General features: G+C 36.0%; 1 protein-coding gene across 3 annotated transcripts; it reads right to left on the reverse strand.

Moving 5' to 3' along the window:
- Positions 1–165: 165 nt before the first annotated feature.
- LOC147865949 (Zincin-like metalloproteases family protein) lies at positions 166–14,083 on the reverse strand. 3 transcript variants are annotated; one of them, XR_015529456.1, is made up of 19 exons: positions 13,857–14,083; positions 13,276–13,357; positions 11,229–11,281; positions 9,927–9,981; positions 8,756–8,894; positions 8,624–8,678; positions 8,311–8,539; positions 7,784–7,879; positions 7,576–7,695; positions 5,242–5,367; positions 4,998–5,153; positions 4,621–4,737; positions 4,150–4,272; positions 4,016–4,083; positions 3,030–3,165; positions 1,521–1,686; positions 992–1,234; positions 544–913; positions 166–338 (listed from the first exon to the last, which is right to left on the reverse strand). XR_015529456.1 is itself a non-coding variant. In XM_087316281.1 (18 exons), the coding sequence occupies exons 1-17, from the start codon at positions 14,003–14,005 to the stop codon at positions 996–998; spliced, it is 2,109 nt and encodes a 702-aa protein (XP_087172407.1). In that variant the 5' UTR covers positions 14,006–14,083; the 3' UTR covers positions 166–913; positions 992–995. The 3 variants fall into 3 exon arrangements, 2 of the variants coding, with proteins under 2 accessions (XP_087172407.1, XP_087172408.1); XM_087316281.1 differs by having other exon boundaries at positions 166–913; XM_087316282.1 differs by having other exon boundaries at positions 166–837; positions 983–1,234.
- Between the last annotated feature and the right edge of the window lie 888 nt (positions 14,084–14,971).

Raw genomic sequence — 14,971 nt, forward strand, 5'->3', positions numbered from 1 at the left:
GTTCTATTTATTGCCATGGTTCTTAAAAGGTTATTCAAAAGATAACAAATTATGTGTTCTTATAGACGAGAAAAGGTAAATGTAGCATTTCTTGGTTGGGATGAAATAACATTTATACTCGAAAAAGACTTGAAAGAGCAACATTATCAATTTGTACGAGTGTACAATAGCTTGAAGGTTTTCATTGCTTAAATTTAAGTTCATGGGTACTCATCCTTGGATTCAAGTATGTTGGCAATCTCGTTTACATTTCCCAGCAGAAAATTTTGTTCCTTACAATAATGGTAGTTGTAAGCCTCCATTAACCGAAATGAGACGATGTGTTATGATCTTCAAGTCTACAAACATGGATGACAGGTTTATCTTAAGCTAGATAAAGTGAACAGTCAATAATTTCACAAATAAATTTGTGGATTTTCACCTCACATTAGAGGTTTCCCAACACTTCTCACATAATATATTAAAAAATGAGAAAGGTTATATGAATCTCTAGAATCTAGTCGTTCATGAGCTAGAGCTGTACCAATTATATTGGCAAAATACCTGTATTCAAGAATCTTGGTATTCTCTTTCACTGCATGCATGAGCCATAAAGGAGAAAAGAATGTTCTGAATGCTTAAATAACGCCAATTTCTTCATCATCTCTTTGACAAAATAGATGCTCTGCGGCACGTTAATACCATGGTCATTATCAAATGACTCACATGAAAGAAAGGTCTCAAAAAATGGTGTCATAGTTGAAGGGTGCATCTGCCTGTGGCTTCCATCGAAAGAATCAACTTGAAATGTGTTGGTCTCCTCAGCATGAATGGAAGCTATGTTGACCGGCTTTACACCTGGCTTTTTTGTATAAATGCAATACACATATTTGTGACTTTTTTGCATCTCCCCCTGAGAATGGGTTATAACATACTGCAGGACAAGGAGTTGCACATTGATTGTCCACGTGATAAATACACAAGAACCTTAAACAAATTAGACCTCACTTACATGCTTATATTCCCAACTCTTTGAATAGGCAGCCCACAGAGGGCTTTACTCCACTCTGACAAGCAACTAGAGACTCTCCATTTGTACAGTCTTTAATTATGAGGGCAGGGTCCTTCCCACCTCCATGTTGGAGTAGACGTGTTCGAAGAATATAACCAGCATCCGGAGAAAGAGGATCTGCATCACACACTATATCCCAGATGTTTGCTGCAAAGCATCTCGCATATAAATAGCTATAATATCCTATAAACAAAAGAGTTACAAATGATCAGATTGTTATTTTTTTTGGTTTGATGGGCTAATAAATGAATGAAAAAGTGCAGAAAACCCGAAAACCCAAGTCTTCAACGACTAATTGCCTAAATCTTAAGTCTTCAATGACCATAAGCATTAGTTTCCTTCATACTAAGTAGAAACGGATGTCAGAAATACAGTCTATACTTTGCTAAGTAGCATTTTATGCTTCCCCTCTATCATTGTCAGACATTTATTAATTCATGAATTGGTCATGCTATCTGATTTAACACACCAGCACCATAAGTAACCAAATGGTTGAACCTTGTCTGCCAATGAGTTCCATCCACATGTTTCCAACTACTATGTTTATGTTTCAATGAGGAAATGACAGAAGTAGTATCCTCAGCCATAAGAGGCTGCTCTGCAAAATAAGCTTGATCGATCATCGCATATAAAACCTACAAATCAACAGCAAAATGTCATGAGCGAAATCTAACTAGAACAGAAAATACACACGGGGAAAAATATCTGGGCAGCCTTGGAAAAAGGTCTGATTCTACAAACGGACAAATTAGGAAAATTTTCAGAACATGATATTCTTCTAAGCGTGCTAATGGTGAAGATGATTCTCTTCCATCTTAATGCTGCAGTGAAGTCCACATTCTAGTTTTACCATAACAACTTGCAACTCAGATGTGCAAACAAATACCATTAGTGACTGTACAATATATGAACTGTGAAATGAACACCATAAATCAATGGAGATATGAAGAACAAGGCTTACATTATTCAAATAATCATTGAAAACATTTGTCAATAATGAAAGATAGATTTAATAACAGAATTTGATAAAAAATCGTTGTTTCATGAATTATCAACAAAATAGTTTTGCAATAGATTTAGCAGAGATTCAATGTACAAATATACGTAAAATAAAGAAAACAAAAGCCCAAAGAAAATGAAAGTGAAAACAAAAAACAAAAGCAGCACCACCGAGAATATCACTCATAAAAGTGCTAGAAATGTGGCTTTCACCAATTAGCCTACTCCATCAAAAAGCATCGCTACCCACAATACCAATGCATAGAAGTGTAGAAAACAAATCCTTCATCATCCTGTCATCCCTTAGTGGAGTCCAATTTAATGATAATAGTTTAATAACATTAATATTTTAATTCAGGAATGCCTCTTCTATACAACAAACGGGAAAGCAACAAAGCCTGCACTAGCAAAGAAGTTAAGTCCTAGTCATCTCTTCCTCTTCCCAATCACTTCTACTAATGCTTGTCATCTCCTATTTTATGTTTCCGTCTAGTGGCAGTATTTCTCTTCCACTCACCTCCTGATGACTGTTCGAAGTATCTTATTCATGATGAGTGAACATACTTGCCTATACCTATGTAAATACAAACAAAAAGGTTCAGATTGCCTTTGCGTTCCCCCCAGGGCTGGCCACTATGGTGTAAGATCATATTAAGTTCACATCTGCCCATGCGCAAAGAAAGAAAGATATATTAACGTCTTTTAAGAGGCCAAAAAGGCCTATAAGACCAAACAATAAAAAAATAATAAGGCCACCCAAAAAAAATGTAACAGAAACTACCATAAACCAAACATAGGCATACAGATGTGGACATAAAAGAAAGTAGTTATCAAAGCATATCCAATGCCTTCGCATAGAAATATAGAGCACACCAATACTTACCGAAAGTTCTAAATTTATTGCAAAGATTTATTTGCCGATAAAGGAATATCAAACGAAGAGTGTCAACATAACTATTAAAGAAAATTGACCAGATACCTGTCGTTGTAGCTCAGTTGCAACGAACATGTTCTTAGCTTTCTTCATTGATTCGACAAGCTGCAAAGGAATTTCTTCTCCAGTTGAATAGTGTTTGGCAAATCCTTTTAGTACACGATGATCCCATGCATAATACCTATAAAAGAAACAAAATTTGGAATGTTTAGGAAAATTAAAGAAAAATGGGAAACATGGGATAGCAGAGAAAACTATCAAAAAGTGCAGAACATGTATGGTGTGTGGATGAGGGAGTGAGATGGTCAGAAATAGTGTTTCTAGTAACTATATTAAGTAAATAGTAATAATTGGCTCAGAATGTTATAAGCCCCCAGATGTGCAAATAGAATCTCAAAAAAAGTCAAAGAGAGAGAACAAAAGTATAATGCTTCAGAGAAATGTAAATGGAAACAAATATACACTACATTAAATTAAATGATACTATAATAAGAACTGGATGGTATTTAGAAAAAATCAACAATAAAGCTAAACAAGCCCTAGCAGTTATTAAGAGGCCTCATATTTTGCTTCATGTAAAAAGGAAATAAGAAGTAGATGAAATGTGAGCACCTCAAATGCAAAAAATCGTCTGTCAAAAAATAGATAAACAATCTGTCTTTAGACCTTTGATCACAATCAATTATGTGTATTGAAGCAAATTATGAAGCATGACAATTTATCCTTCCCTTATTTTTTGATTTTTCATGGCAAGTTGAAGATGCATACATGGAAGGATGTATTCCTAGGTGGTGAAAAAGAACAAGTATTGACATTTATTTATTGCAGTTTGGATTGATCCATTAGACTCAGACATTCAAGATCTCCCATGGGCTTTTCAATGAAGTCTGAAGACCAGCACCATTCAATAATTTGTATCCAACTTATCTACTCAACCACAGAGTTTGCACAATTAATGCCTCATGCACCAGGGTATGATGTAAAATATGTATTCTTCATAGCTAAGATTCAAGCATGTAAGACATACATACTCAAAAAGGTTTGATGGGATCTCTACAAAATCAAGTACAGTCCGTGTACCAGAGAAATGCTGATAATCCTGTAAGTATAATTGTAATTCAAATATTGTCCCCATATAATTTATACCCAAAAAATTGATACATACAGTGTGTGTAAGGAGTGAATGTAGCGCATGCCCAAACTCATGGAAAAGTGTTTCTACTTCCCAATGATTGAGAAGAGGACATGAAGATGTGTTGCTTGAAAAATTGCAGACAAGGGCAACCACCTGTAAAACCCAGAAATATCAGAGCATTAGAAAGTAGCAATCCTACATCCCGTATGAATATGTGAAAAGATATACATCATGCAGTGTTGGTCCAATAAAGATGTGTACAAATCCAGCAAAATATATGGAAAGATAAGGAATGTCAAAATAGATAAATATTTCCAGGAGCAAATGACCTGTACTTGAGTCCTGTTATATTATTAACATGATATATCAGCAATGAACTTTCCATAAACTAACATATAGTCGGTAAACAACCCCCGATCTAATTAGAAAGTTACTGAGACCTCAACTATAGGTGCTTTTTAGAAACAAGATTTAGACACCCTAGGATTGAGATGATATTACAGGTAGCTGATATTTGTCGTCTGCAATGCGTCTACCACCTTTCAATGCAAAATGTGCAGATCCAGGAAACTTCCCTTTACGAGAATATAGATCAAGATACAAATGTCCCAAATCACCCTGCGAGCAGCAAAATATTTAAAATCAAACATGTCTCCCAAAGAGACTTTGGAATTCTTAGAAAAAATAATATACATGTGGTCAAGGCATAACCAAATAGAAGTATCATGTTAAATTGCATGGGTAATATAAAAAATACTAAAATTAACTTAACTGGCTAGCCTTTGTATAACGGTACACATTGCACACAGTAACTGCTACAAAGAATCAAGTATATTTTCAGAGACGAGAACTTTATTATTAAAACATAACGAGGCTACCTCATCAGAGTGTTGCAGTGTGAACTTCTGCACTCCTGGATGCCAACCCTCACCACGTGCAAGCGAAACTTCCTTTAACTTCACACCAAATAGTGATTGAGTAATTAGTTTTAGTCCTTCCACACACTGTTTCAATGGGAAAAATGATGCCACAACCTGAGACAAAAAGCCAGTGAAGTTGATACAAGGCCCATTGAAAACAAAGGAAGTTTGATTCATAAAATTCAAACAAAATAAATCTCACTCTAGCATTCAATCCCAATGACTGTTCTTTCATCAAGTTTGTATAATATGCCTCATCCCAAGCATCAATCCCTTCGAAAGATGAACCTTCAACCTGTTTTCCAAACTTTTCCAGCATTCTAAGTTCCTGAAAAATATGGATTGTCTTATCACCATGTGTAGATATGGTTATGATCGTTGCATGAAATTCAGTTTATATGAAATATGAGTGATCTATATATGTTTGTTTAATGGCCACCCTATTCAGGATAATAAGAGTCAATAAATGTAAATTTTAATTAGCGGAAAAAAGCCATTTACAAAGCACTACAAAGTTAGCTTAAAATCTAATCCGTACTAAAATCTGCTGGCAAAAGCTTTAGTCTAAAATAAATGTAGCTTTCAAGAGATTTAAAATCAGTGAAACCAACTACAATAGATCACATTTTGAGATCAGGATTTACCTACCAATTGATTGAATTTATCTATTGCCTCATTTGTTAATTGTATAATGCATCACCTCTATTCTAACTTGGTGGCATGTTTTCTAAGCTACAGGGATCCACATCACAATCATGCACCAGATTTTTCTTGGCTGGAGGATAACCTTTAGCATTCATATGTAATTCATGGGCAACCAGTTCACAGATAAATTTTGGAGGGGATGTGTTTATGGACACTGATTCAGTTCAGCTGTAGAACATCCCAAGAATAAAGTGCAAATATAGATTCCTTGGGTGAGTTTTGTACTCAGCATGTAATAACTTACAACAAAGGCATTCATGTACAAATCATGGATCACTGTCCCTAGGCAATCAATCAACATTTGCTGAAAGAAATATATAGTAACGTCTTTTAAGAGGTCAAAATGGCCTATAAGACCAAACAAGAGATTACATCTTAGGTGTTGTCTCGTCTTTGAGAACAAATCAAAATAAAATAAATATTACTCAGTATATATAAAAGTAAATAAGATAAAAACAGATGAGGGAATCTGGTTTTTGGCACATGCGAGATTCTCAAGTTAGATATATTGTAACTTTTGTCTTCGAAAGATCTCTAGCATAGGTCGATCCAGACTGTAGAGGTCTCAGAAACAAGGGAAGCACCTGTGATGGCAGGAGATAATGGCCTTTATCTGTCATGCACGTAGGCCCTGGCCCCATGGACCACGACCTCAGCACCCTTGTCAGATAAAGGCCATTATCACGTGCACGACAGATAAAGGCCATTATCTCCTGCCATTGCAGGTGCTTCCCTCGCTTCGGAGACCTCTCCATTCTGGATTGACCTATGCTAGAGATCTTTCGAAGACAAAAGTTACAATATATCTAACTTGAGAATCTCACATGTGCCGAAAACCAGATTCCCTCATCTCTTTTTATCTTATTTACTTTTATATTTACTGAGTAATACTTATTTTATTTTGATTTGTTGTTCTCAAAGACAAGACAACACTTAAGATGTAATCTCTTGTTTGGTCTTATAGGCCATTTTGGCCTCTTAAAAGACATTAATATATCTTTCTCTCTTTTCTTTCTTCTGCAGCCCTGTTTACTATTTCTTCTAGTTTATCTCTCCAGAAGAATTTCAGTTCTGATCTTGTTACTCAGGCTTGAGTGGCCTTAAACACCATCACTTAGTTTTATAAGGTTGACCAACAAATCCCTCTCTACTCAAAAAGAGTTAAAAGCATTTAGATGTCTTTGTAAGCCCTTTCAAGAGTCGGAGATCAACAAAATGTCATCAGCATTAAATAATACTGCATGTCTACCCTTACTAAGCATGATTCTAAACCACCCAATCTTTTAGGGAACACAGTATATTAACGTCTTTTAAGAGGCGAAAATGGCCTATGATACCATACACCTGATTATTGTTTCGTCTTTGAGAACAATAAACCCAAATAAATATAAGTATTTTGCAAAGTGATCAAAATACCAGATAATCTCATTATCCAAGTCATAAACATTCTGAGCTTAAAAAGATAACTTACAACAAATGGAGTATACTTTGTCATCACTTCAAGTGGGAAAGAGAACACACATTGTCAAGTCATATTTACGGCATTATGAGTGAGAATCACCAAAGATGATCCAAAGGTAGGTAGGTGCTTTGTTCTGCTATATAAAACTGGATGCAGACACAAATGATGAAGGATAAGGTCCCACAATGCTACCAATATCCAGGTCAGCATGACTACTACTACTACCACTCTTACTAAAGTACGCAACAATTATCTGACCAGTTATGAAATTATCCTACGCTGATACCTTTCCCTTTCGGTTAATCATCTCTAAATCAGAATTATGTTTCTGAAATTACTTTTTAGGACTATGAAAATGTGTATACTCACCTCATCTGCTTTTCCCTTGATCTTTTCGCTGAAGTCAATAAGAAAGGAGTTCACCACATCTGACGAAGCTGCAATTGTTGGGGCCAGATTGAACTCTGCAAATGAACGGTATCCCAAGTGCTGAAAACAAGCAAGAAATATTCAGGCTTGAAATCCCACACACAATTTGTATATGTAGGAACTTAGCATGATTTAAAAATAACTAGACCTGCGCAAATTCATGTCGAGAAGCTATAAGATCATTGAGTACCTCCAGGTTTTGCTTTGGCACACTATAACCATTTATGTATGTTTGTCTCCTTATCTATCCAAAAGATGAGAAAATAAAGAAGGCAAGTTATTGAGAATCTACACTACCGCAGTAGAAAGAAAGAAAGAAAGACATATTAAGGCCTTTTAAGAGAGCAAAATAGCACATGGGACAACTTTAGGAAAGAGATACCCTCTCTTAATTGGTTCATTCCCATAATATTCCTCAAAGAAACTTACATAAAATAGTTCCTATAAAAGTTTTTCAAGATAAGCACATAGGTACATCAATCATGAAACTCTTGACATAATCATGTTTTCACAATAAAATACTCGATGTAAAGAAGATGGAACTCTTCCTCCCACCCAAGTCCCTACCTCTACTATTGGACGCATAGGAAGTTTTGACAATATATTTTGGCATCTAAATCTTTTAATTGACATGAAAACTCAATTTATATTAGCATGAAATATATAGGTTTATACCTCCTTGTCTTTGCACCATTTGAGAATGGAGAAGAGATTTTCAGAATCGGTAATGACTCTCACTCCATGCTGCATGGTTTTCAAATTTATCTCTCTCCTGGATAGCATTTTAATTGTGCCATCATTTGATCGACATATCGGCTTTGTCATTCGTTGTATGCATTTGGGAACCTTTGATACTGGAAAGATGTCGATATGGCCAGGATCCTCCAAGATGTTTGTAACAAACCTGGGATAGATCTATTTCAACCAGTGTGAACAGGAAAAACATGGAAATAACAAATGTTCAGGATAGATAGCAGATCAAGTATACTTGCGCCCAAGATGAGTGATATGCAGGTTGAGCTGTTGAATCCGTTCACGCTTTTCTGCATGTCAATTGAACCCCACATGAAATAATCATTCCTATTAACTGATATGGGTATCTCATTATTTCCACACTCACCATCAGAGAGATGAACCCCACCCCTTTCAAACTCTACTCTATGTGTATATGCTGCCCGTTGGGCTTCTTCAGTAGTCAAGGTATTTGATCGTTCTACCTTGGCTATAGCATCATAAAGAATAGAATTTGTATTCAACTTCTGCAGATTATGTTAAACCAAGCAAAAAATCAAACTCTTACATGAATCCAAAAAGGTTGTATTGGAAAAACAATGACACAGATTCTCTTGATGTTAGTGTAGATTTTGATAGCCATGGCAACTAAAACCAAGAATAAGATACTCAAGTATAATATCAGAAGTAACCTGCTCATAATTGCACGAATAAGTAAGAAGAACCACTAAACATATGAATATAAGCATAAGTTAGCTGATGCCATCTCATCACAGCATGATAGTTCTCTAGTTTCCTAATTTATGGCTTCGTCTCAGGCTCACATATCTAGCATTACATTTTTGTCCATGAGTCCCATCTTTACAATTTTATCATGTTTCGTTAAAACATGTCCATCTATGATAGGATATACCACCATCGAGGAATGAAAGTGAAACATTAGGTTAGAATTTAAGTTCTCTAGTTTCCTGATTTATGGCTTCGTCTCAGGCTCACATATCTAGCATACATTTTTGTCCATGAGTCTCATCTTTGCAATTTTATCATTTTATCATGTTTAGCTAAAACATGTCCATCTATGATAGGATATACCACCATTGAGGAATGAAAGTGAAATATTACTTTAAAATTTAAGTTCTCTAGTTTCCTGATTTATGGCTTCGGGGACCAAAAATTCGAGTTCCTCTAGGATTTCCTTCCTGATTCACAATAACAGCTGCGTTGCCATCAAATCTGAGAATCATTCCATTATCTCGTTTCATTTCCCTACGAGTTCGGACCACCACTGCTCTAACTACTTCCGACCTTTTCAGAGGCATATTGGGTACTCAGGCTCACATATCTAGCATACATTTTTGTCCATGAGTCTCATCTTTGCAATTTTATCATTTTATCATAGAATCAATATTTGGTACTCATTTAAAATTTCCTAAAGAATAAACAAAAAATAATGATCATTAATGGGAGTATGAAAAAGAGAATATTAAATTGTCATAATGACCACTGAATCCACAGTTTATATTAGTGATACCAGTGTACAGCCTGAAATAGATACTCACATTGAGATATTCATACATTCTCATTGATGCTTGACTAGATTCCCTTACAAAGTCTCTGCAAAAACAATTGACAAAGACGTGTTACAAAGTCTTTTCTTTCAAAATTATTACAATGGTTTCTAACAAGCGTTTGGAACATAGACATCATGTTCTTATGTTAGTGAGTGATATGCAGCTCCTAAATATGCATACATTAATCATCAAACTATAATCTATATGATGCCTATGATTACAGGCAAACTAAAAAATGATAAAAGTGAGACCAATCATGCCTATGACACCCTTGTGATTGTCCCATACTTAAGATATTCAGGGAAGCTCTAATTAAGTTTTGTTCTTACAAATTGCCTTCATAGAGTTGTCCTGAATATTGGGTTCTATATAAGGCAAGAAGGCCTATTGATTGTATTCAACCTTACCTCATTACTAACATGAGTATTAACTATCGTAGAGCCCTAACACTCCTTCAAACGATCACACAACCTAGGTATTGAAGTTGCATTATGGAATCAAAATCAGCCAAATATAAAGACATGTAAGGTATGCAAGGAAGGGCTAGTAGAGGATGAATATCACTTGCTTTTTACATGCTCTGCATATAGTGCAATTCGTAAAAGCTATGATGAAATATTAAGAGTGGGTGATAACTTGAGTATCATACTAACAAGAACACCTCGAAGGTTGAGCTCATATTTGATGCCTTATTCGCACACCAAGACTTGGTGCTTCAAAGTATGAATATCCCTTCTTAGGAAGGAGACATACATCAAGATAACTTTTGTACTTAGTTCCTATGGATCAATATTGGCTTCTTTAAGGACACTAAAATATATCTATCTATCCTAATCAAATGACCTATCTAATGTAGAGTTTGCATACGACATGAGATGACACATAGCTTGATGACTGCCTGAAAGATTCTCAGATGATACATGCTAGCCAAATTTTTGCAAGAAACACAAGTTTCCATAAATTCCTCATACAGAAATAATCAAACAAGCAAACCACCTTCAAATGTCTGGTAGCATGCAAAAGAAATAAATGATGCTGAGAACACAGTTATGCAACAACTTGCAGAAAATGCAAACATTCAAGGTAACCATCAAATTTAAACGAATACAGCGAAAGTTTGAAGGAAAATTTAATAAGTATTTCTTTCAGATTTCAGGTCGTTCAGTTGCAAAGTTGAATCCCGATATGCATCATTATTAGTTGAACTTTCTTTGCTGCATAAAAAATCTCACAGGAAAATATAGCTTTTCGCTGCATTATAGTTTGGACTGGATGGCAGAAGCAACTTACAAATCAACGTGAGTATTTCTGCATAGTTCTGCAGAATCAATCACTGTGCATACCTGCTTACAAAAACATCGCAGAGAGAAACTATGAATGGCAACACATTTAATACCAAGAAAGAATCATGCACTCATATAATATATTCATGACATGAACTCTTCTTTTTTCACCCATTGGTAAGATTCTCACACTTAACAAAAATGAACCAATTGTGAAAAACAAATCGAATAAAAAATAGGAATGGCAGTGCCAGTGATTCAAGAAAGAAGAAAATAGTTCCAAACATAATAATGAGGGGGTGCTTCCAAATCATCAGTTGGAAAAATTTCCAAGCAATACATGTGTCATCAATGGCATATTTAATCTTTTATTTTACTTTAAATTCTATAAAAACTGTGAGAAAATAAATTGTAACAGCACACTCTGAAAAACATGACTGAATGTCCAGAATCCGCATTTCCATTTCAGGACTGGGGATACAATTGATCTTTGCAAAAATCATTGAGTCAGTTAATAGACCATCGGCATGTCATTCTTGGTGCACTTTTTGGAGAAGGTTGGCAAAAATGTTGAGAGAGGAACTCCACACACTATTTTCTGATTTCACCCAAGACAAAGTTTCAGCAACATTTGTGGGTTCAACAACATTTTTGTGCATTTTCTATCCAAAACTAGCCTGCATTGATTATGAAATTCCCAATTTCCTTCATATTCCATAGGATAGTTGGTTTCAGATTAGCAAAAGTGTGTGCTCCTTCTTTGTTGTTGGAGGTTATGGCTAGCACAATTTGATTAAAACAAGGATTCCCACTATCACCTACTATCTTCAATCTTTGTATAGATGAGATATTCAATTACATAGACATTGGGAAGTTCAGGAGCATGCTTAACAGAGATAGCCATACTGATATTACTAAATACTGATGAAACTGTTTTAATTTCCAATGCTCTGGAAGAACTACAAAAGCATCTACATGATTTAAAGTCATTTTGTGTAGATAAAAGTTTGTCTATAAACCTTTATAAAACTGAAGTGATGATGTTTAACATCACTCAGGCATGGGTAAGCATATCATCGTTGGAATTTTTATTGGGAGAGGAAAAGGCGCCATACACACGATCATAATATAAATCGGAGTAACATCCACGAGGCCTCAGTCCTCCCTACAGGAGGCTGCTTTTATCTGACTCTATCATGGATATACAAACCTTGGTGCACTTGAGAGACAAAGCACATATATACAATTGCGAGGACAAAAAAACAATTGTGGTTGTTTGATACACTTGTAGCGCCAAGTCTTCTCTACAGGTAGAAACTCTGTGACTGAGCCTTCATGGGTCACATCGATGGAGAGTTTTAGAGAGACCTTTAGCCTCGATAATTTCCTGCAATAAGGAGCTAAGCCCCAGGATATAATCCAGTTGGAGATGAGAATAACCTCAATATAGTCCAAGGCACTGTTCTAATCAATAATTATCCAATGGTTCTAATAGCTCCCTAAGCAAAAGTACTCACCATTGTCTTATATCATCAATATAGTCGAATGTCAAGATAATCATTGTTAGTTTGTTGAAATGCAAGAATGGTTTCAATCACATGGCATAATTATAAAGGCACTAGCCTCATTCTAATATAGCTTAGATTGTCAAAGTGGAGAAGAGCTAGTTATCCTAATTCAGATCATTAAATTGGATAAAAAAAGAATGTGGATCAGCCCCACAATGCCTCTTGGTAGGAAGATGGCCCATTATAAGGCCCTCTCTTTACACCTGTCATGGGATGGATTTATCGTAAGGCCCTCTTATATGGACATGCATCTAGCTCATGAGCTCCATAGCGTGATAAGACAGCTCACGACCTCCTCAAATTGATTGGAGAAAAACTTCATTTGAAACACTATAAACATTGTTATCTGAACATATTTGTGCTTCTAGGACCTCCATTTATTGGTGCTACCAGAATACATGCCAGAAATTTCTAGAAAGGAGCAAAAAAAAGAAGAAGAGAAGGAAAAAAATTTGGAAGAAGAAACTAAAAAAAACACATTCTTACCGTGTCTGAGAGCTCGTCAAATAGCCTAATAGTTTCCATGGAAGGAGGCGTGGTTCTGATGGACTCAATCAATTCATCTGACCTGCAAACATAAGGAAGAGAAATAATTTTCCACAGTTTAGGAACCACCTATTATTGTGACTTTCATTCACAGTGATGGTTACAACACATTCATGTGAGATTTGATCACAATGAATATTCCCACTACAAACTTTCATATGATCTCTTTTACCTATAAAATGTAACATCTACCATGAATAGAATGTTATCTCTCTTTTATCATCAAATTAAGTTACATATATCAAATTGTTATACTTTGTTAGATAGTACTTTCAATTCCTCAGGGACGAGAGTTGGAAGAAACTCGTCGCAATTAGAATGCCGGTGGGAGATGCCACTTCCGGACAACATGTATGGAGGTTCATGCTTTATTTTTATTTCTATAGTAAGAAAATTTCCATATTTTATTTTATTCTACAGAAAAAGGAATTTCCACACTTCACCTCTGCAATAAAAAAACAAAAGAAAAAGGAAACCATACTTCTCCTCTACAGAAGGAAGAAAGACGATGGAGGACATACCTTTCAATGGCTTCTTGCGCGAAGGTTTGGAAGCCAGTGGCAGACTTGAGGACTTGGTAGCCATAAAGGCCACCGGATTCAGAGGTTGAGAAGAGACGAAGGTTTGTCCTTTTGGCGATGGTGATGGCGATGGCGATGGCATGGCCCATTCTTCTTCTTCTTCTTCTTCTTCTTCTTCTTCTTCTTGCACAGACCTCAATCAGTCCTCATGCACTCACTCACTTCTACATGGCACATACATACATACATACATGCATGCATGCATGCATGCATACCATACCATACCATACATACGGACGTGACAATTTGCTACCAAATCATAAAGAGGCCTGGCTAGGGAATCGCGGCCACAGACAATGCAGGGCGCGTTTCAAAGGGCGCCTACGATCTGCATTGTCCCAAAAAAGCACGCGCCTTGCTCGTAACCCGGTTCTTACCAGCGTTTTTCACTAACCTGGCCCTGACTAACCTCTGTCACTGATAACCCGGCTGTCGGCTGTATCCATCATCTATCACCAATAACTCAGCTTTGCCTCCTTCTACTACCATCAGTAACCCGACCTAATGACACATACATATACATACATACACATGCATACAAACACACTTATAACCCATATATGTATACTAACTTACATAAATATGTACACATATAGACACATATTTGCATATATACATAATACAATCCATCTTATGGTTCCAAATAAAACATTATGTAAGCTTATCCATGCCCTCTTGTGTGATTGATTGAGGCAAGTTCGCTCATTCGAGCCGACATTTAGTGCCTTACAAGCCAACTGCGAAGAATGATGCAAACAAAAAGATTTCGAGTCTGAAGAATGTAGACATCTTAGAATCTTGGAGTAAAAGGGGGATTCAAACATATATGTTTGTTTGTTTATTTCGAACTCGCGTCTCTACTTTATTTGTCTTTGTGTTTCATTCTATCCATTGGTACCACCAGAAACAAGATCATTGAAAACATCCGAGGGCATCTCCAAAGAAAGAGACCTTGTTATTGCCCTCAATAGTCAACATACTAATACGTAACACCAAAAAAGGGCATCCAAGAAGACTAACCCACCCACTTGTTGCTAAAATACAACCCTAAACAC

The sequence above is a fragment of the Azolla caroliniana genome, unplaced genomic scaffold (assembly GCF_043228905.1).
Source record: "Azolla caroliniana isolate FFs.n. ecotype wild unplaced genomic scaffold, voAzoCaro1.0.p SCAF_3, whole genome shotgun sequence".
Lineage (NCBI taxonomy): Eukaryota > Viridiplantae > Streptophyta > Polypodiopsida > Salviniales > Salviniaceae > Azolla > Azolla caroliniana.

What these genes read in the sequence shown, in the direction of transcription:
- LOC147865949 (XM_087316281.1), bottom strand. Translation starts at nt 14,005, where the DNA reads ATGGGCCATGCCATCGCCATCGCCATCACCATCGCCAAAAGGACAAAC. An exon ending in GCGCAAGAAGCCATTGAAAG is followed by an intron (nt 13,358 to 13,856) that starts GTATGTCCTCCA and finishes TTATGTTTGCAG; the next exon opens with GTCAGATGAATTGATTGAGT. An exon ending in AATGGTGCAAAGACAAGGAG is followed by an intron (nt 7,880 to 8,310) that starts GTATAAACCTAT and finishes TCTTTTGGATAG; the next exon opens with ATAAGGAGACAAACATACAT.